Raw genomic sequence first — 23,489 nt, forward strand, 5'->3', positions numbered from 1 at the left:
TTTCCTTGTACATGCGCCACAAGTTGAAACTGTGTGCTCCTTGAAGGTGAAAGACTGACATGTCTTGGTTTTCCTGTATTTGTGCCAGTCACAGTAGGCGCAACAACCAAATCCTTTTTCCCCATCTCGATGCTGTAGATTGTTCACATTATATCTAAGGTGGTTTGTATTCTCATCTTCATCTTCCTGGACAAGCAATAAATTGTTCCTCGATATTGGAGATATTCAAGGAACAGTTGCCAGAAGTCTCTTCAAAAATGTTTGTCTAATGATGGATTTCTGTGTAATTTTCCTTAGGATAATGCGTTTATCCCAGCAGCATTCAGTAAGCCATAGAAAACAGTCAGCTGCCAGTGTCTGCTTGTCCTTGAAACTAAATAAGTCCTTATCAGTATATCAACAGTGTCCACACCTCCTTTTCTCATGTTTTAGAAGGTTAGCAGATCAGGCTTCCTGGCTTCTCCAAAGCTCTCATCATTTGTGGCAGAATAATGGAAAGTGGAAATCAAAAGGACGGCCTTATTTTTTCTGGAAGTGTAAAAGAGCAGTGTACAGTCATCTGTAAATCCGCTGCGCTGAGTAGCTCAGACGGTTGAGGCGCTGGCCTTCTGACCCCAACCTGGCAGGTTTGATCCTGGCTCAGTCTGGTGATATTTGAAGTTTAAATATTTCAAGCTCATGTAGGTAGATTTACTGGCACGTAAAAGAATTCCTGCAGGCGTCTTGGCATCTCTGAAAACCATAAAAAGATGTTAGTGGGACATAAAAAAAAAGAACTATATTATTATTCTCGAGAAATACTACTGTTGAGTGGCTTGATTGGATCAGTGAATATTGGAGGAATCTCTTTTATTTTCCCGGACAGTTCCAACAATCATTAGATGCTGGTTTTCTAGAAGAGATGGCTAGTGGGAAGGATATAAACCAGTTATCAACAGTCACATTTCTGCAGTGCTTGATATTGGCTGTACCATTCTCTCAACAATGGCTCTCAGGGAATTGCCACTTCTAAATGGCCCATCTAGTTGTTGACCAGGATAAATTTCCATATGAACTGTGTCATATGTTCTGGAACAAACCAAGGCCAAAAATTTGATGCAGTACTAGGCCGGTTTGCTTGCTATAAACTGTCTGAAAAATTTCCCACGAAACAACTCCTGCATTCACTCATTGAATATCATTTAGAGTATCGTTCATCAAAAGCCTGAAACAGCACACGGATTTTAAAAAACTATCGGACTGAGTTCTCTCATCTCTGTCATGAAAGGTATCGAATCTAATAGCTCTAAACAAGAAGTTGAAGTGATGCAGTTTCATTGTTGTTCAGAAAATTTCTACATCTGCCCCATCTGTTGTCCACGTCTTCAAAATTTTCATGGGATGAACTAAGATTGCCAGCAAGGTAAAGCAGCCCAAACACGGCTTTCACTTCTTGAACATCTGTAGGGAGAGCATCGCATTCTCGTGTAAAATCTGCTCTGCTTTCCTAAATTCACATATTTGTAAAGACCAGATTTTTTCAATTTCATAGTATGGAGAATAAATACTCCAAGCTTCTGTGAGCTTCACCTTTGGATCCAAGTTGGTAAGAAATTAGATTGTGCCGGCGTGAGAGGAATGAACTTGCTATGTTATAACATAGTCTTTACCCATGTACACTGGTCCAGTATAAATAGTATTTCTTCTAGTATGGAAGAAAAGTGGCATGCTTTCTGTTTGTTGTATCGTATTTAAATTATGCCTCAGGTTATCACAATCTCGTTTATCCATTGATTCCTCTGAGTTTGTGTTTTGTTCACTGCAATCAAAGTTGTCCTTTTCACTTTCATCATCTTCAAATTCCCCTTCACCCTCTTGCTCTGCATCAAACAATTCCCTACATACTCTGCCTTGTTCAACTCTGAGCACTTGGTTTATGTGGTGTTCGTTTTCTTCTACACTCTCTAAGAGGTTCCTATCCTATGCTTCGGAGTCCATCATGAAATGGAAAACTTGACAGGTCGCATATGGTGGATTAGACCAAGTCTGAACTAATTTGTGTGTAATTCAATTTACTACTCAACAGCAGACTGCCAGAAAGTATTGCTAAAACCCTTCACTAGAATTGGTGGGGCGGGTATGCAGCAAACAACAATGGTGACGCGATCTATATAAACCTGTTTTCAAAGACCGCAACACGACTTCTCACGGGTTGATATAGATGTTGATTCCAATAGGGAATCAGAAATATTTTTTCCGAATGAGTAAATTTATAAAACCAATATAAATGGTCCGTTATTGGACATTATAAATTTTCCAGCTAACTCATTCCTGGTTGCCAGCGTTTCGCCCCTGTGTGCTAGGCTGGGCTCATCAGTTGGTACCTAGCACACCTACCAAGACGCATGGCTAGTGCATACCGTGGAGGCCACTGCATAGGCTAATTGTAGCCACCGGCAGTGCCAATGCACTATGAGAGATTTTGTCTCACTACCAAATTTTTTTACTATCATTGGGGAGGGGGGGGAGGAAATGCTGCAGAAAATGGAGTGATAGCGGTGAGTCGTAAATACAGAGTGCAGTCTTGCATGATTCATTATTATGGTGTTAGGAGCAAAGAAAACTTCTAAATCCTTCAGTTTTACCGCTGTTGGACCTCTCCATAAATAACCCATTCAAGGATCATGTTCGGAGGTTCTACATAAATTGGGTGGTAAATGATAAGCACAAGATAACAAAAGACAGAAAAATCAAGTGACGTACTTTCATGTAATCTGTAGATGGATCGTAAGTGTGTGGGGACTTATCACACCCAGTACTCTCAAAAGAAAAGTTTTAAGAAAGCAGGAATTTCTTGTTCTCTGGGTGAAACCTTAGATGATCTTCTCTGGGACAGGAACAGTGAAAATGACGATTCAGACCAGCCATGTGACTAAGAAAGCATTGGCGATAGCAATAATCCAACAGAGTGATCTGAAGCACACTTGCACAAAATGTAAGAAGAAATGAATTTTTTAATCTATATATTAAGAGAGTTTACTAAAAAGAGCTTTGGCAAATCCGTCCATCTGTTCTACTGACCGATTTGCTTCATTTTTGTTTTATATTCTCCAGATTTACCTGTTGGTGAAGCGTGAGACATTGATAGGTCTCAAGAGTTCAGCCAACTTTTGAGTGATCATAAAATCAAATCATTCAATGATCACTCATAATTGCAGGCGAAGGCCCACCGTAACCTGCAGTACATTCTGTATATACCGGGTTGCTAAGCGACTGACATTTTCGTTAATATTCTGATAGCCTAATAAATGATTTTCATCCTTAGAAATGTCATTGCATGCAGCCATGTTTGATTACTACCTGTCAAGCCGGAGTGTATACACTTCCGATTACGGAAGAATACTATTCCCTGCTAGGTACTCTTTGATTCTCTAACCTTTTCCAGCTTCCAAATATATTCAGCAGATGGCAGAGCACTCCTAATAACTTACATGCTCCTAAGAGGAAAATGTCTACGTACAAATAAGTCATATCATGACATATACCTTAGACATTAGCTGGGATCAAAGGATAACCTAGCTACACAAGAAGGGATGAAGGCCTATGTATCTTTTTTAAAAAATTAAACATTAAAAAAAAAGTTATCTGCCTGGCAAAAAAAAAAACTCCTTTGAGACCTACCTGTGAGCTCACAAGACAACCATTCAATACAGAAGAACTGGAATTAAAATATAGAGTTTTGCCAAAAATACGGTATGCTGTCAGAATGGATGAATCCTGGCTACAAATTGCGGCATACCACATCTCAACTGTTATTAAATATTCATAAAAACCATTGAAAAGGGCAGGCTAAATAATATGATTACGACGGGCATATCAAGACTAGTTATCTGACCTATTTATAACAAATGCTGCAGAGCTGCACAGGTTCTCTAGTAATTATGTTAAAATATTTTATAAAAGTCCATCTGTATTAGAACCAAATATGTTGTATTTGAGGTAGTTGTTGCATGATGACATTGCAATGCTGCACAGCCTTGAACTCCACGCGACGCTTAGTCATGTGAACATTTAGCTGTGGTAATGCAGGAGGGGTCTGATACAAAACTGTTGAAATGTGTTAATATCACTTTTTGCATTAATAAAGTTAAATTTATCTTGTTTGTTGGTTTACAAACGCTAGATGTTTCTTTTTTTCTGCCTTAAAACTGTACCATCCTACCCTATATGTGATATTTTCACAATTACCTGTTATGCCCATCCCCTATTTCTGAAATAGAAACTTAGTGGGGAAAAGAGGGAGTGTGATAGGCAAGTAAATATGTTATGCGTGGAGCAAAAATACTATCTATGAGGGTTTTAGTCAAAAGGGACGTCAATCCAAAATCTTGAGGAGTTGATTTGTTTCTTTCATAATATTTGAATGATGGTGCGTCCCTTTGACTGCTACTACGAAACCTTGTGGACTTTGTTACATTACGGTGACTGTTATCTGTTGTGGTTCTACTCTTCAAACTACTACCAACGGAAAATCTGATCGTAAAAACAAGACTAGTTCGATGAAACTAACTATTTCAACATTTTACTGTTCAAAACTATTAAATTACAGTAGCAAGCCTCAAAATTAAAACATGAAGCTGAATTTCAGTGTTTCCAAGATTTCAATCTTCAGACACCAATAAGTTTTAACTATAATTATGACTCAAATTTTAACATAGAAGTCAGATTACAGTTGTTTTTAATAAACTAGAACTTTGAGAAAACAATTTTAGCCAAATTTTAACATTTGAAGATACTGTGTTTTGGACGACAATATCTTTAGAATTAACAGTTATTCCAATTTTAGTACAGTCATTTATATTGTTAAACTATTAATGTGTTCATAAATTCCTATGTTTATATATTTTATTACATTATTTTTAGAATTATAATTAAGTACAAATTTGTCAAAGCAAATCAAATATGACAGGTCTTAACCTTGAGATGATTATATAAGCTGAGGATGCTTGAAATTGAAGCAAAACATGTCCCTTTAAAATAGTGTTGTAGCATTTTGATCTAACAACATAAAACCAATTGTATTGAAAAGGTGAATCACAATATTGTAAGCGTATTATAAGTGGTATGTTCCGAGCTGTCAGTGGAGAGATGGCGTGGGAGGACATCAGTAAACGAATAAATTTGAGTGGTATCTTTAAAAGTAGGAAAAATTACAATATGAAGATAAAGTTGGAATTCAAGAGGACAAACTGGGGAGTTAGGGATTGGAATAACTTACCAAGGAAGATGTTCATTAAATTTCCAATTTCTTTGCAATCATTTAAGAAAAGGCTAGGAAAATAACAGATAGGGAATCTGCCTCCTGGGCGACTGCCTTAAATGCAGATCGGTAGTGATTGATTGATATGCACCATTGGCAGGAATGTAAATGATGACGGTTGGAATTCTATGTGGCAGGTAGAACAGTGACCAGAGTGAATTAGTGTTCTTTGTGTTTTATGTTGTTACCAGGCCTGGTAGGGTAGACAAGGTGCCTGAACAGCGTCAGATATTTGATGGTGGCTGTACTTGTGTGAGACAGCATTGTTGGCCAACCGAACAGAGTTACAATTCAAATGGAGTAAGAAACTCTTTCTTCGTTTGAAAGGGCTAACTGGCTGGTCGAATTGTGCATTACCCGGATTTGTGGGGCATTCAGATGTGACAGTGGCCTAATGTTGGACTGCATGGGAACACGGCCTTTTAACCACAAGAATATCACTCAAGGAAGTTATTAAATACAAACAATAAATACCTGAAGACTGGTGCATCTGACAAACTTTCATTCATTCATTCATTCATTTAAACACAATTGTAAACGATACTGTAATTTAAGTATCATTCACATAAATCTCCTTACCCCCCCCATTTTCCAATTCATTTAAAGCATCTAGAACAACAGTTTTTGGATTCCCATGGGATATAGTTTTTAAGATCCAATGTGCTTGCTTTTAAATGTTATCATCTAAGATTTTTTATATACAGCTGAAGATGACCACTAAGTGGTCGAAACATGCACTGTGTTTGTTAATGTATTTTTAAGTTTGCCAAAGGCAAAAGAAATAAAGTATCGATTAGGTGGCTTTTTAGATTAATTTGTTGATTAAACTCATCGATACGGCCATGAAGTGGACAGCTTGCAAGCGTTGTTGGCACCGAACAGAGTTACAATTCAAATGGAGTAAGAAACTCTTTCTTTGTTTGAATTGTAATTATCTTCAGTACGGGCCACTATGAAAATTATAACTTGTGACGTGACAGTTTGAAAGGACTAACTGACTGGTCGAATTGTGCATTACCCGGATTTGTGGGGCATTCAGATGTGACAGTGGCCTGATGTTGGACTGCATGGGAACATGAGGGCAGGCATACTCGCCGTCAAGGTTCCAGTTGACTATGTTTGACCACCCTAAGAGAGTATTGACGTATTGTGTACCAAGCATATCATACCCCATTCACATCTGCGCCTGCCATCCAAGAAGAAGTAATGGACTCCCTGCAACATTCTGTGTTATCCTGCATCATTGTTCAGAAATTAGCAGCAGCTGGACTGAGGAATTACCGTCCCATGTATAGACTGCTGTTAACACCGCAACACAAACAGCTGCATTTGGAGTGGTGCCATGGCTGGGAAGCATGGACTGCTGATGAATGGCATTGCATTGCGTTCAACGATGAATCGTACTTCTGCACTACCCCAGATGAACATCGTCTGCAAGTATGGCGGCAAAATAGGGAGAAGTCCCATTTTTTGCAATGTTTTGGAGAGGCACAGTGGTGTTGCTCCCGGCATCATGGTGTGTATGGGAGCCATCGGGTATGACTTCAGGTCATGGCTGGTAGTGATTGAGGGAACTCTGATGGAACAACGGTAAGTCACGGACATCCTCCGTCCTCATGTGTTACCTCTCATGCGACAGTATCGTTGTGCCATTTTTCAATAAGACGGTGCTTGTCCGCACCTGGCACGTGTCTCTATAAACTGTCTGCGTTCTTAACCTCTTAACTGGGCACGACATATATATTCATATGCTGAATGTTACATCCTGCGTCCTCATGTGTTACCTCTCATGCGACAGTATCGTTGTGCCATTTTTCAATAAGACGATGCTTGTCCACACCTGGCACGTGTCTCTATAAACTGCCTGTGTTCTTAACCTCTTAACTGGGCATGACATATATATTCGTACGCTGAATGTTACAGGGTGGTGGGCATGACGAATATATACATACTCACAACTAAGTATTTATTTATTTTCCATCTAGTCGATACAATGATTGCCTAAGGCAATTTAATGGTTAAAAGTGGTACATGTTTCGTATATTATCAACATCTTCAGCCACATAACACTGTTTAGATGAAAAATACATAAATTGACAAAGTAATGCTTTGGAGGAAGTGTTCGTAAAATTAACATAAGATTGACAACATTAAAACAAACAAAAATCTCAAGAGAAAATATATAAATTATTTCTACAGTTGAAAGCAGTCATCAGGGAAACACTTGTACAATAATCCATGGAGAAAATATGTCCTAATGAATATTCTTTTCTTAAAAATTCATGAAAAAAGGTAAATTTATAAATTAAAAATTATACAATTTATAAGTAATTGTCGAAATGAAGAAATCCAGTTATCACAATGTGGCTCTTAGTATTAATGCAGATGAAAATAGTACTAATTCCTAGTTGTCAATTCTTATTAAGCCTGCTTTCCTTTGGAACAGTAACTCCTGGCATTATTTCACAGTCTTATGTCTGGTGGGTAATATTGATGATGCGTTCTTCCTTGCTGTCGCCTATAGCTTCAACTGAGGAGGAATAAGTTGTAGGGCTATCTGTAGGTGGAGAAATTCCAATTCTTTTTTCGTGATCTTTTCTCAAGCATTTTCAAATATACTAGAATTAGATAATATAATGGATTTTTATATTCTACAGCCTCATTAAGGTTTACTATGAATATTTCCTGGGTATGATGAACTACTTTACCGCTTCGTGTATTGTCGTCTTAATTTATGTTTTTCCTTGCACGATGGCAGGAAATACCACATGTCACACTTCTTGAAGCTTATTTCTTTTTATTTTACAACTGTGTGGTGCTACTTGTCCGCAGTAGGCCAAATACAGCAGCATCTAGTTCAAAGCGTAAGTTCGAAATGCTCGAAGAAGACAAGATTATTCAACACTTAGAGAATGATTGTGACGATTTATCTTCTCAGAAATCCAAAGATGGTTTGATACAGATGAAGGCGAGTCTGATAGTGAAAGTTGTTCAGAGAATGAGAATGAAGAACAAGGTGAACAACATGACTAATCGGATGAAGGCAAAGTGCTAGACATGTTTCAACCTTTCTCGCCACGTGGTTTTTCATGTCAGAAATACGTATTTTCTGGTGCTAGTGGTGTAAATGTGGACTTGGACGTTGAATCCAATTTGTTGGAATATTTTGAACAGTTCATAGGTGATGAAATGTTTCAACGTATTGCTGAACAGACCAGTGTGTATGCTAAACAGTTTTTAGAAGCCCATCCGAACTTGAAACCACGGTCATGAGCGAGAGATCGGATGGATACAAATTCAACTGAGATAAAAACTCTAATTGGACTTCTAATGCTGCAGGGGATAGTTCATAAACCAGAAAACAGTACGTACTTCTCAAAACGGGAAAGTATCGCAACCCCTTACTTTTCTAAAATTATCTCCGAGACAAATCACTTCAGTTCTAGTGAGGTAAATGACGTAACTGACCTGAAGTAAATGTAAAATCTTTCACAATGTCACTAGCATGATGTGTAATTCGTAAATATACCTTTATTTTTTTTTTTTTTAATTTTAGGTGCTAACATGAACAAAACACTCAAATTTCAACCAGGGAAATGACCTTACAGTTAATGAAAAATGGTTCAGAATGTCACATGCATGATATGATATTTATAAATACCCCTTGCTTTTATTTGTTTCAACTTTTGGTTGTAAAATATGGCTCAAACTCGCAAATTGCAACCAGGTAAATGACCTTGCAGTTAATGTATAAATTGTTAAACATTTCTCTAACATTAAAATTAATTAATTAAAACTCTTTTATTTTACTTTTTGTATCAGATTAATGATATTACTAACTTTTCTGCCTATCCTGCCATGTAACAACAATCTGCTGAAAAAATACACAGGGCAGGTTACACCAAGCACATCAATAATACCCAGTTAAGAGGTTTATTAAAAGAAAGAATTCTTAACATTGTGTAGTTTTTATTCCTTGTTTAATAGTGTTTTTCTTAACAGGTACGTTACAGTGTAATATTTATATTGAACTTACGTGTTCGACAGACTGAAAAGTTTTTAACTCATATTTAACAGAGTCAGCAATGGAAAGTATGTCTTCCTTCTTAACAGTTTTTATTAGGATTTGTTTCAATTCAGTACTGAACCAGAAAAGGCTGGAGAAGTCTTAATATAGTTATATTCATGCACACACTAGCTGAGGTCATATTATTATTATTATTATTATTATTATTATTATTATTATTATTATTATTATTATTATTATTATTACTATTATTATTATGCTAAAAATGAATTTTGAGACTGTTGTTTTATGCAAACTCAGCTTTGCAAATGATGGATTATTAAACTCTTTCCTTTTTACAATGTTCCCATGTAGTTTGTGTAATTTTAACCATCTTGTTTCTACAGATGCTAATGAACTTTGTCCCTTCAGTGGATTTCAGATGCCTACATACAAGATGTTAGTTAATTATGGCTACTCAGCACATGCAGAAGAAGGTCCTCTCTTTGGTTATGGAGCCCCTGCAAAACCGGTAGAAGAAACAGTATCAAGATTGTTCCAAGAAAAATGTTATCGCTCCCGGTTACAGTTGGCTGAAGCAGATCAGGGCTTGAGTCTCTGTGAGTATTTTTATAATAAACTTTTTCTTAAATTATACGAGGCGTGTTTTTAAGTAAGGTCCATTAGAAAATAAGTACACAACGAAAGGTTATTTCAAAAAAGTAGATTTATCTTCAGAAAGTACATACTTCACTCTATTTTTCGACATAGTTGCCAAGTTTGTTCAAACACTTATCATACCTTGTAACCAATTTTAAAATACACTCTTCATAGAAACTTACCGCGTGCTCTGATAACCAAGAGTTCACTGCCGTTTTCACGTTGTCATCATTGTAATGGTTGCCACTGAGGTGATGTTTGAGGTGGAGGAACAGATTGTAATCGCTCGGCGCAAGATCATGACTGTAGGGTGGGCGGTCTAAAACTTCCCAGCCAAAACTGTCTGTCTGACCTGCAGTGTGAGGTCTTGCATTGTTATGGAGAAGGACAATTCCCTTTCTCAACATGCCGCGTCTTTTGGTAGCTTTCTCAGGGTTTGGCAGTATGCTTCGGCATTGATAGTGGTTCCTCGTTGCATGTAGTCAACCAACAAAACACTATGCCTATCCCAAAACACCGACGCCATGATTTTGCGCTGGGACAGTCTGTTTGGCCTTCACCTTTACAGGCGAGTGTTTGTGTCTCCATTTCATGCTCTGTTGCTTCAATTGCAAAACCCATGTTTTGTCTCCAGTTACGATCTGACTCAAGAAACCGTCACCTTTTTCGTCATAATGAGTCACACTCAAATCTTTGGTTTTTGTGGTCCTCTGTTAGGAGTTTCGGGACCCAACTGGAGCAGAGTTTCCTAAACTTTAGGTATTCAGAAACAATGTTGTAAAGCACTGATTTCGACATGTCAGGAAATTCGTTTGAGAGACCTGTTATAGTGAAGCGCCTGTTCTCACGAATCTTCGCTTCAACTGAAGCCACCAAATCATCTGTAATCAAAGAAGGGCGACCGGAGCGATCCTCATCATGGACGTTGTCACGGTCATCTTTGAATTGTCTAACCCACTTACGCACTTTGCTTTCACTCATAACAGTCACCGTACACTTCGCAAATCTGTTGATGAATTTCTGCAGCAGACAGGTTCCTTGCTGACAAAAACTGTGTCACTGACGGAACCTCACACGCGGTGGGCGAGTTGATAGTCTTAAACATTTTGAAAGCACAGGACAGAACCGTACAGATTAGCTACAGAGCTGAAACTGAGCTCAGTTGTTCCCGAGGCCTGCCGGTACACGACGCACGTGCTCATTGCGATATATGCACAAACTACTGGTGTCTACAACGAAACGGACCTTACTTAAAAAACACGCTTCGTAGTTTATAAAACATCTGGGAAAGGATGGTAAACAAACGAAAGCCCCAAAGCTGCAGAGACAGATGAAATTAGATTGAAATGGTGAAATATAATTGGAAGTCTGGAATAAAATGGCTTCATGAAGACTAGGATTAACATTTCAATAACATACCTTATGATTGAATGAAAGCAGTAATTGCTCCAATCTGTAAAGGTATGTCTTTGCATAGAGTAGTTGAAAAATCCAATGAGAATTATGTTTATATTTCGTAGATCTAGAGAAGGTGTATGACAAAGTAAGAAGTGAAAGGATGTCCGTTGTATGATATCACTGGTAATTGGAGAGATTTATGTTGACAATCAAGTTGCGGTGAGAATTGATAGCAGAATAAGTTCTTGGTTCAGAAGTTAGGCGAATTGGGAAAAGCTGTAATCTTTCACCTTTGCTGTTTATCTAGACCAGGGCCAACCAAACAGCGCTCCCCGAGCGCTAGCGCTCTGGCCGCGCTCCAAGCCAGTGCTCCGAGCGCTTTGAGGGAAGGTAGTTTCGGTAGTGGAGGGAGGAGCTTGGCTGGCTGAGCGAGCGGTCTGCCCGCCGGGCCGAAGAGAGCAGCCGATTTTTTAGTGTGCCACTGAGATTTTATGTGTTAAAAAAAACACAATTTGTAACACCACTACCGTGCCAACCACAGGGATGATTACGGTGATTTGACAGTCGCCAGTCGCCAATCGAAGTTGGAAGGATTGAAAGAAAATTTCAAGCAGCACTGTCTGTATTGTTGTTTTAATTTTTAAATGCTTGTTTATAAACGGGAATGAATAACTGATTGAATTATCTGAAGAACACAAAAGTTGTGACTTACCGTATTTTTGTCTGACAGGAGATTGAGGAGAGTGAGGTGGGTGGACCCACTTTACGAACAAGCTACAAATGCTCGTCGCAAATTGCCAAAGCTGGGAAACCCTTCGCGGAAGGGAATGTAATCAAGGAGTGCCTAATGGACGTGGCGGCATGTATTTGTCCTATGGAGCTATTTGAGAAATTTCACAAAATATCTCTTTCTCCTCACACTGTGGCTCGCAGAATAGACAATATGGCCGTTGATATGGAACAACAATTAATGGAGAAGGCAGCAAATTTTGTATCCTTTTCCATCGCCCTCGATGAATCAACCGACATTGTGGACACAGCTCAGCTCGTTATTTTCATTCGAGGGTGGATGACGATATTCGGCTCACCTAGGATTTCCTAGACTTGGTAGCTCTCGAAGACACCACTACCGGTTTCGATATTTTCAAAGCAGTGGGAGGGGGGGGGGGGGGGTGTTTTGAGTCAATGGGATAAAAATGGGAGCGGTTCACGAGTGTAACGACGGATTGAGCATCTGCATTACGTAGTCTACGAACGGGGTCCCTCAGCTATGTAAAATTAAAAATGACTGAGAGCGGTACTACCCTAATGGCGGCGATCCAGTGCTTGATACACCAGGAGGCAATCTGTGCAAACGTCGCCAAGCTTAAAGACGTAATCGGAACAGTTGTGTGAGTGGTAAATTTTCTTCGATCCTATGGACTCACGCACCGTCAATTCAAAGAGTACCGGGCGAGTTGGCCGTGCAGTTAGGGGCGCGCAACTGTGAGCTGGCATTCGGGAGATAGTGGGTTCGAACCCCACTGTTGGCAGCCCTGAAGATGGTTTTCCGTGGTTTCCCATTTTCACACCGGGCAAATGCTGTGGCTGAACCTTAATTAGTACCTTAATTAATGCCACGGCCGCTCCCTTCCCATTCCTGGGCCTTTCTTGTCCCATCGTCGCCATAAGACCTACCTGTGTCTGTGCGACGTAAAGCAAATAGCAAAAAAAAAAAAAAAAAATCAAAGAGTTCTTGGATGACTTCGAAGTGGAGTATCCGGATATCCCGTGCCATGCAGAAGTAAGATGGCTGAGCAAGACGAAGGTGCTTCATCGAGTTTTTTGCTTGCAGAATGCAATAGATACCTTTTATTTATTTAATAGTGCACAAATATGCATTAAGAATACATTAATCTTTCGCATATTCTAGTAAAGATTTTGTTCTCTTGTTGCACTTGCTGAAATGATAGCGATCGCAATGTTTGTCACACAACATACACACACAATGTAGAGACGGTTCATGGAAGGTATCTATTCCATGAATAGATACCTTTTATGACACAAAAGGGCGGCCCGAAATTCTTTTGCGTAATCCTAAGTGGGTGGTGGACTGGGTCTTTTTAAGTGACTTTACTGCCCATCTTGAACACTTCGCTTACCGAGCTCGATAGCTGCAATCTCTTAAGTGCGACCAGTATCCAGTATTCGGGAGATAGTAGGTTCGAGCCCCTCTGTCGGCAGCCCTGAAGATGGTTTTCCGTGGTTTCCTATTTTCACACCTTAATTAAGGCCACGGCCGCTTCCTTCCCAGTCCTAGCCCTTTCCTACCTGATCGTCGCCATAAGACATATCTGTGTCGGTGCGACGTAAAGCCAATAGAAAAAAGAAAAAACTTGGCTTCAGGGCGAAAAGCACAATATCTGCGATTTGGTGGAAGAAATTTAAGCGTTGAAAAGAAAATTGATTTTGTGGGAAAACCAGTTACGTGCAAGGAACACAGGACATTTTCCATTGCTTGAAGCAGTGAAATGAGGTGTCGACTTTGATGAGTACTTGCAGGCAATTCGCCAATTACAAGAAGAATTTGAAAAGAGATTTTCAGAATTATCAGAACCCCAAGCAGTGTTAGATGTAATTGTTCGAACATTTTCTCTTAGTGCAGACAGTGCTCCACAGCTATTTCAATTAGAGTAGCTTGAACTGCAGAGCAATGTTCGTCTTAAAGACCGCTTTCTAATGTCACGAAGTTTGGAAGAATTTTATAGTGACTTTCCGCAAGAAGAATACCCCCTTTTATAAACATGCATGTAAAGTTCTGTCAATGTTCGGCTCAATGTACATTTGTGAGCGTTTCTTTTCAGTTCTTAAGCTTACCAAAAGTAAACATCGTGCAACGATGAGCGATAGAAACTCGCGTAATTGTTTAAGAATATTGGTATAATATTGGTAAAATTTTTAATTTTCCTCTCAGATATGTTCAAATTTCAGTTTTGAATAAATCGCATTACTGCATTCCCTACTTAACACTTCATTTCGTTTCCTGCATATTCCATACATCGGAGTACCTTTCGATTTGTATATGCGGTATATTGGTTATGGCAAAACAGCCTTATCAATATGATGTCAACAAACCCACAAAAGCCGACGGACGCACGACTGTACGTACGTATATAGTCAGCGCGGTCCGAACATCGTCCGTCTCAGGTCTCCTCGCTGCCACACTGTAGTGGTGGTAGGGGAAGGAGCGCTAGTCTGACTGCCCAGTGCTCCCCGAGCGCGGGCGCGCTCTCGGAGCGCAATAGCTGGATGGCCCTGATCTAGACCATGATGATCAAAAATAATAAAGTTCATAATACAGTTGAAACTGCTTATAAGACACATTGGGTGGAAGCCACTCATTCTCAATTAACCAATTTTTTCACTAAAGCAAAATCTCTGAATTCTGTTCTCTGTTTAGGAGAGTGGGTGCTAAAGTAATTTACCGGGCAAGTTGGCCGTGCAGTTAGGGACGCGCAGCTGTGATCTCGCATCCGGAAGATAGTGGGTTCGAACCCCTCTGTCGGCAGCCCTGAAGATGGTTTTCCGTGGTTTCCCATTTTCACACCAGGCAAATGCTGGGGCTGTACCTTAATGAAGGCCACGGCCGCTTCCTTCCCATTCCTAGGCCTTTCCTTTCCCATCGTCGCCATAAGACCTATCTGTGTCGGTGCAACGTAAAGCAAATAGCAAGGTAAAGTCATTTGATAGTTTATAACAGTACAAAAACTGAACACCAAGTGTAAAAATTTGCATTTATAATTAACATAAGATTTATTCAGACGTAATTGGCATTTATTGGGATGTGTCTGGTAACATAAATTAAACACCAATTTTATTCTGTGTAGGTATTAATTAATTGTATGTTTCATGTTGAGAGGATTCGTCGTGCTGACCACACGACACCTCGTAATCTGCAGGCCTTCGGGCTGAGCAGCGGTCGCTTGGTAGGCCAAGGCCCTTCAAGGGCTGTAGTGCGATGGGGTTTGGTTTTTTTTTATGTTTCATGTTATATTCTTCTATGTAAATTAAATGTTACTCTAGCTACACTTGTGCAATCTGGTTAAGATCAGCGTAACAACTTGTCCGTTGGAAATATGTATAGATTCCTGAAATCCCAGTGCGTAATCTTCAAGGTCACTATGAGACAGAAAGTATAACTTATAGAAACTATATATTATTAATGTATTATTGAAATGTAGGGTTATTCATTTGTTGTTGAATTTTTTATGAACCAACAGGAATTAAATATTTCTCAAGTCTTCGTATTATGTACCATAGAATAGATGGAGCTCAGTAGACTGTCAACACAGAGCATTCATTACAGTGACTTTTGTAAAGGCCACGTGGCGTGGACCTGTAGTGTAGAGAGATAGACTTGGGTTTTTGTAAACATGGACGCTCTGACATAGTCACGCTCTTATATCTTCTGATTGTGATATTCATTCTCATGTTGTACTATTTTCATACTTTTGCATTCATTGACACTACATGTTGTTTGAGAAAGTTCACATGCGGCATTAATGAAACTTTGTTTTATTTTGTGATGTGAAGGTGAATATCATCTATGGACACGGTACCAGTTATGAGGAAAGTAGTAATCAACACACATGACAACAAATCAGCAGATTCCGTATTATTTAACCTTTTCACTGCCAAGTTTGATGACCAGGCGAACACTCTGGACTGGGTGGTGGGTTTTTTTTTTTTTTTTATATAAGAAGCAGCACTTTTACAGATCAATTTTTACTGTTAATGGAGTGCATACAGTCCCCTTGCTGCAGGGTCAGGGATGAAGTGAGATATTTTAATTTTACAGCATGCTTTTACGGCCAGATTCCCTTCCTGATACTAGCCTCAGTTGAGAACATAATGAGTATGAAATGAATGAAACTGGGTTAGGAAGTGGAAGGAATCAGCTGTGGCTTATGAAAAGGAACTGTCCCGGCGTTTGCTGGGAAGTGCAAAAGGAAAACCACCAAAAATAAAATCATTCTCAGGACAGCAGACAGGGGAGGGGGGTTCAAATCCACTTGCCTGCCAAATCCAGAGCTTGGCTCCATAGCCATAGCGTGTTAACACGTGCGGATACTCCGCTCAGTGATATTATTACTGAAATATAATACAAAATTATTGATTCTAGAACTGGTATCAAAATCATTAATATTTGGGGGAAAAAGAATTTATCTGAGAAGAGGGGTGACAATTCCACGTGAGATTCATCATTATTACTTTGTCTCGCACTTTTTTGAAGTGCAGTATCGCCCCCTATATATTTTCCATCTTCATTATCAAAATGTACCTCCCCAGAATCACTATTTATGAGGAAACATTCAATTTCTTTGTCAACAAGAGATGAATGTATACTTCAAGACTCCATGATGGCTACACGTTAGCGGGAAAGATGTTCCACTCCAACGAAGCTGTGTTTATTTTCCATAGTATAGATAGGTATCGGTTTAGTTGGAGTGAAGTTACATATATATTTCCTGAGTAATGCTCAACCTTGTTGTAATTTCATACCATATTTTTTATTTCAGCAGGTACGCAGGTAAGATCAAGCAGTCTGAATATCGTCAATGTATGATCCACCCTATAGATGTTTGTGTCGTGTATTTTATATTCTGTAACTTTGTTGCAGTAGCACCCAACTAGTTTTTATTTTATGTTAAAAGTAATTACATTGTAAGTAATTACATAAAGTAAAATTCGTAAGATTTTGAAGTGTGAATATTGTAACTTGAGGAAACAGTAGATGCTTTTTCTATTTTTAAGACTCTAATTTTATGACTCAGATTTTGTTCTAAGCATTTTATAAAATGTACTCGGTGCATACCCATGAGTTTGATTCTTGGACTTAAAAAGTTGACTATACTAGATCCAACGGCTAAAGGGGCTTAGCCCCACCAGATTTTTATACATAAGGGTTTAGAAATGTTTATTTTAGATAATTAATTTAAGGAGACCAAATTAATATCTGAGTACCACTGTTGTGAAGTAATTAATGATATGAGAAAATGGAAGTATGATTGTATTACATGTTTTCTACATTTATTCTGACGCTGGGGCTAATTTGCTCTCAGCCCTCATAATGAATATTGGTAACTGTTCTGAAAGTCAGTAAACCTTTGAGGGAATGAAAGTTTCAATGCATTTTAAAATGTCAAGTTAGGGACTAACTTTGACATGCCCACAATAAAAAAGGGACGATGTAGACGAAGCTGTAGCAGCGGGTGTTATGGCGATGTTACTGCAAACTCACTTATATTGTTCTAACCTGATGTAACATGTTCTGGTGATCATTCACAGAGTGAAGCTTTCAACATGTTTCAAATTTTAGTTTACAGTTCGCTTTTAGCAGTTGCGGAGTGGAGAGCATAAGTTCTGGATACTTTTTAACAGTGATTAGTATGTAGTGTTTAAAATAGTGAATAGTTTGCACCGCAGGGGAATCGACGAGCGCAGTTCCTTTATAAATGAGGTAATTTTTATGGTATTTTATTATTAGCATGCATTAGAATCAAGCATGCTTAACTGTACTGATACTGCCAATAAAAGTGTTATGACAAGGTTTAATATGGGTGTATACACAACAGCAGAAGCAACAAAAACTACATTAATAAGAAGAAGAAGAAGGTGGGACTGCAGATATTATTCGAGAAAACAGTTCTTTTGTTCAGAGACAGATATCAAGGCCTGAGAACAAAATATGGTACAGTTGACAAAGTTCCTTACTTTAAATACCTTGTAAAATTTATCAAACCGACAGGCCTTGAAAAGATCTTGCAACAAACTCATCTCCAAAAAATTAAAAGATCATTAGGGTTAGTCCAAAACATCTACAACAAAAAATCCATGTCAAGACCTACAAAAATTCAGCATTACAACACAGTCATAAAACCAACAGTCCTTTATGCAAGTGAAACAATGGCACTCAACAGAAAACAAGAACTTGAAGAAATCAAGAAATAGAAGAGAGGAAGATCATTAGGAAATCTTAGGAGCAAGATACAACCAAGAAGGTTACAGGTTGCAATCAATCAAAACAACAGAAAAGTTCTCAAACATCGAAATTGACATTAGGAAAAGACGTATGAAATTCTTTGGCCATCTGACTAGATTACCAGAAAATCGGTTGACAAAAAGGATAATAGATTATGTAACCTCGCTTAAAGGCTTCTAAGAAATCTTTTGGAGCCAGTTTTGTACTCCATTGAAAGTCAACATGAAGCGGCAAGGCTTCATAAAATTCTAACCTTGGATGGAAGGGCAAGGCTGGGCTCATTGGAGTCACCTTTGGGTGGATATACATCCACAGAGAGGGAGACCCTGAACTTATTGCTTGATGCCCACTTTCCAGGTTCAGCAGTCACAAATAGTGAAGTAGAATCGAGCGGATCCTTCAGACCCAATAGAAGTGGCTGGAAGGAAGCCGCAGAGATTGTTACCCCAAGAAGGGTGAAGTGGGCATTAGAATCTTTTGCCCCTTATAAAAGCCCAGGAATGGATGGAATCTTTCCAGCACCTCTTCAGGAAGCAAGCGCAGTCCTTATACCATACCTGGTCAGAATTTTTAGAGCCTGTCTCACTATGGAGTGCGTGTACTCCTTGTGGCGTCAGGCGAAGGTAGTGTATATACCCAAACCCGAAGGGTCTTCATATACTAGACCTAAGGATTATAGACCCATTAGTCTAACGTCTTTTCTTCTTAAGACCTTGGAAAGACTGGTGGATAGACATATCAGGGAGAAAGTATTAAGAGACTGTCCCCTGCATCCTCATCAACGTGCATATCAACCAGGGAAGTCGGTTGAGACGGCACTGCACCAGCTAGTTTCTAGGCTGGAGAGTGCCTTGGATCAGCAACAACTTGCTATAGTTGTATTCCTAGATATAGAAGGGGCCTTTAACTACACATCTTTGGGCTCCATAGAACTTAGTCTAGAGAGAAGAGGAGTGAGCAGGATGCTCATAAAATGGATTATGGCCTCACTGCAGGGCCGTCAAGTTCTGTTTACCCTCAGCGCAGTAATGTTGAGAGCTAATATAAACCGGGGGTGTCCACAGGGAGGAGTATTATCACCAACATTATAGTGTCTGGTAGTGGATGAACTACTTACCAAGTTAAATGTTGGAGGAATTTACGCCCAAGGCTATGCAGATGACATTAGCCTGAAAGCGGTGGGAAATTTCCCCAGTATGGTTTCAGAGCTCGTACAGAGCTCCCTACATGGGGTGGAAAGATGGTGCCACGACACGGACTTGTCGGTTAATCCCGACAAGACGGAGCTCGTGGTATTTACCAGGAGGAGGCTAGACGGACTGTCAGAGCCTTTCCTATTTGGGAAAAAATTAGGACAACCTCAGTTAAGTACCTAAGGATAATCCTTAAGGCAAGACTGAGTTGGAAGAAACATATAGACCGTAAGGTGGATAAGGCTCGCAAGATTATGTGGGCCTGTCGCAGGGCGGTCGGAAAGACTTGGGGCCTAGGATCTAAGGTGGTCCAGTGGCTCTATATTTCTATTGTACGGCCCATGATCACCTTCGCATCTTCAGTCTGGTGGCCAGGTTCGGAGAGTAAAACTGTGACCACCAAGTTAAACAGTGTCCAAAGACTTGCGTGTCTAGGAATAACAGCGGCACTGGATACTACACCATTATGTGCAATGGAGGCCATCCTAGGTCTTCCCCCCTTACATTTATATGTTAAGGAAATAGCAGGAATGAGTGCTTACCGCCTCTGGTCACTCGGAGGATGGTCCTTCAAGAATCCGAATAGAGGTCATGCCTCTATTCTTACTAGGCTTCACCAGACCTGCCCTACGACAGTGATGATCGGGGACCTGATGAAGCCTAGTTTTAATTTGAATTATAAGTTCACAGTGGTGATACCCACAAGGGTGGAGTGGGCCGCAGATGCGGGGGCCTATCTTAGGTCTGGGGGCTGTACATGGTACACAGGTGGCTCGCGGACAGAGACGGGCACAGGCGCCGGGGTCTGGGGGCCTAAGACAAGGCCCTCCCTTCCCATGGGTAAATATGCTACTGTTTTCCAGGCCGAAGTATACACAATACTGGCCTGTGCTGTATATGTATGGAACATTCCTGGACAAAGAAGATGCATCACTATTTGCAGCAATAGCCAGGCAACGTTAAAAGCACTATGTGCAGTTAAAACAACATCAAAAATGGTATGGGAATGCCAAAGGATGTTAGATCAGCTGTGTGAACTTAGCTCAGTTACCCTATTATGGGTCCCTGGGCACACAGGTATCAGTGGAAATGAAGAAGCTGACAAACTAGCGAAACAAGGCTCAAAAGGTCCTTTCATAGGACCAGAGCCCTTCCTGGGAGTGTCACTCCAAAGCATGAAACTGGTAATATCCCAGTGGACAAACCAGTCTCACTTAGACATTTGGAAGAGGTTAACCATAGCAAGGCAGGCACATGAACTTATTAAAGGGCCTAGCCAAAGTCCTGATAAATTTGAATAGGACCAGAATGTGAATGGTAGTTGGACTGTTGACAGGCCACAATACCTTACAGACACACCTACACATCATGAAAATCAGTCAGGATCCGATGTGTAGAAGATGCGGTAGGGAGGAAGAGACCTCCGCGCATGTGTTATGTCAGTGCGAGGCTCTTGCAAGCACTAGACATCGATGCCTTGGCTCACATTTCGTGAGCCTGGAAGACATCAGGAATGCCAACATCCGGACACTGGTATCATTTATAGGAGCACTAGGGCTGGACTAGGCAAACCCGTTTAAGGGACACAAAAGGTCTTCACAGACCTACGTGTGGAGCCCTGCAAAGGCAGGGCTCACCCATTCTTTATCTATCTATCTATCTATCTATCTATCTATCTATCTATCTATCTGTCTATCTTGTTTAAGAACTCAATACCCTGGCTTAATGAACTTCAAAAGGACCTCGAAAATGCAAACATAAGTTCGACATCCTAGCAAGAGATATCTTTAGACACAAAGTAAAACAACTGAGAAATTACTTTAGAACAACCAGAACAAAAACACTCCAGACCAGAGTGGTTGGCGGAACATAAACTAGGCTTCTTGGAAAGAATGAAAACCTATTGCAAAACCAAGAACCCACAGAAGAAATAATCGAGTTATTTGCTTAACGTCTTCCAATATTGGGAGAATAATAATAACACCCACATTAGCCCCACCTGCCATTTGAGCCACAAGCCGCTACTGACTAGATCGTTGTCAGTGTCTATTCGGTTTATCTTCATTTAAACTGTATGAAGCAGCTGAAGGTGTCTGCTAGGAAATGAAACATGTACTACATATCTTTTAGAATATAATTAGTTGCTTTATTTATTTATTTATTTATTTATTTATTTATTTATTTATTTATTTATTTATTTATTTATTTATTTTATTTATTTAATCATGTCAGAAACATACATTACAATTATACACAAAAATAACAAATCGAGTACTATAATCATTAATCATTTCTGATGATGGCAGGTAACAATGTGATTTAAGCTCTACATAAATACAAAATTAATTAAATGTGGTGTGACCAATAAGCGGCTAATTTACATGCTTCCTTGGTAGCTGATTCCTGTTCGTGATGCCCCTGCATCGGTAGTTGGAATTGAATTTCCGTTACCTAACTGAACGTCAGCATTCCAGAAACAATACAATTAGTCACTAAGAGTGATTAAAAATTGTATTGATTGGGTGGAAATCCTCAAATCTCTATATATTCTGAATATTCAGTCAGTATGGAACAACAGTGAAATTGATAACTTTCAATCAGTAGTAAATTGGTTGAAATTCGTAACTTTCATACTATACTTAGCTCTTTTCCTCTCTTAATGTGTTTTTAATCTTATTTAACAACGTATATCAATTAAAATGAAAATCCACAGCCTGTTTCCAGTCATTTGACTGGGTCAGGAATGGAATTAATGTAGGCCCCATCTAGCAGCGTTAGGAACTGTGCCGGCTGCTGAACCCTGTCACACTGCTCTGAGGCTGTGGTTAATGACTGACAAATGAAATGAAATGTTGCTGGAATGAAAGATGACAGGGAAAATGGGAATACCCAGAGAAAAATCTTCCCCCCTCCCGCTTTGTCCAGTCTAAATCTCGCATGAAGTGACCAGGATTTGAACCATGGATCCCAGCGGTGAGAACCTGGCATGTTGCCGCCTGAGCCATGGAGGCACACAATGTATGTCAGTAATGAAATTTAAAATATCAGTATGTACCCATTAGAAGTAAACACTATCAGTAGAAATTACAGTATAATTTTGATCTAGTACTGCAAGAATTAGTTAAATTTATATTTTTATTATTAGTATTTTTATTTTTGGGTTTCCTTGAGTTGTTGTAATGAAGTTAATATTTTTCAAATCTGTTTTGTGTAGGCAGTTCCTTCTTTTGTGTGTATGTATATATATCCGTTAAGTGCTAGTGTTATTTGTAGTTCTTAGTATTTTCAGTTTCAGTCTGTTTCATAGTATTAAAAAGTAATAATATGTATATGGTTAAGTGTAAGAGGGAGGTGGTGGTGGTGATTATTGTTTTAAGAGGAAGTTCAACTAGGCAACTAGGGAGTCAGGAGCCCTAACTTCACCATGGGTAATAAAGAGTTCCATCTATCTATTATACATATCTATAGCACGGAACCTCCGTCAAGCTCAGCCACACCCTTTCCCAGCCATTCCATTTGATCTGTGTGGATGTATGTTTTATGCCAACATTGGGCAACTAAGTCATATGATACATATTCACAAAGCATTGTGAGTGTGAAAATGTAAAGTGCTGAAGAATATGTATACTCTGAGTCGCAGCCCCGACGATGACATCTTATGAATAAGGTGGAAATAATTTATGAAAGTAATAAGAATAATGGCTGGTACAAAGGGTGGGAACAATGGCAGGAGAGAGGTATGAACTCGATGGATGAAGCTTTATGTATGTGCCACTCTGAGTAGTGCGATGGTTTAGGATAAGTTGCCGGGAGGAATAATGAACTTAGCCATGGAGATTAAGAGAAGCAGAAGGAAATAAAGCCCATGAAGTTAGCCTCAATTTTATTCATTTTAAGATTGAGGTGAAGACG

The 23,489-nt window shown here is 39.4% G+C and overlaps 1 protein-coding gene across 1 annotated transcript in view; it reads left to right on the forward strand.

Annotated features, from left to right (window-relative positions):
• LOC136866967 (interaptin) overlaps positions 1-23,489 on the forward strand; it is a 258,677-nt gene that overhangs the window by 212,477 nt on the left and 22,711 nt on the right. The window contains exon 9 of the mRNA XM_067144057.2: positions 9,738-9,925. Within this exon, the coding sequence (XP_067000158.2) occupies positions 9,738-9,925 (188 nt within the window). The remainder of the gene's footprint in view (positions 1-9,737; positions 9,926-23,489) is intronic.

The sequence above is a fragment of the Anabrus simplex genome, chromosome 3 (assembly GCF_040414725.1).
Source record: "Anabrus simplex isolate iqAnaSimp1 chromosome 3, ASM4041472v1, whole genome shotgun sequence".
NCBI classification, from domain to species: domain Eukaryota; kingdom Metazoa; phylum Arthropoda; class Insecta; order Orthoptera; family Tettigoniidae; genus Anabrus; species Anabrus simplex.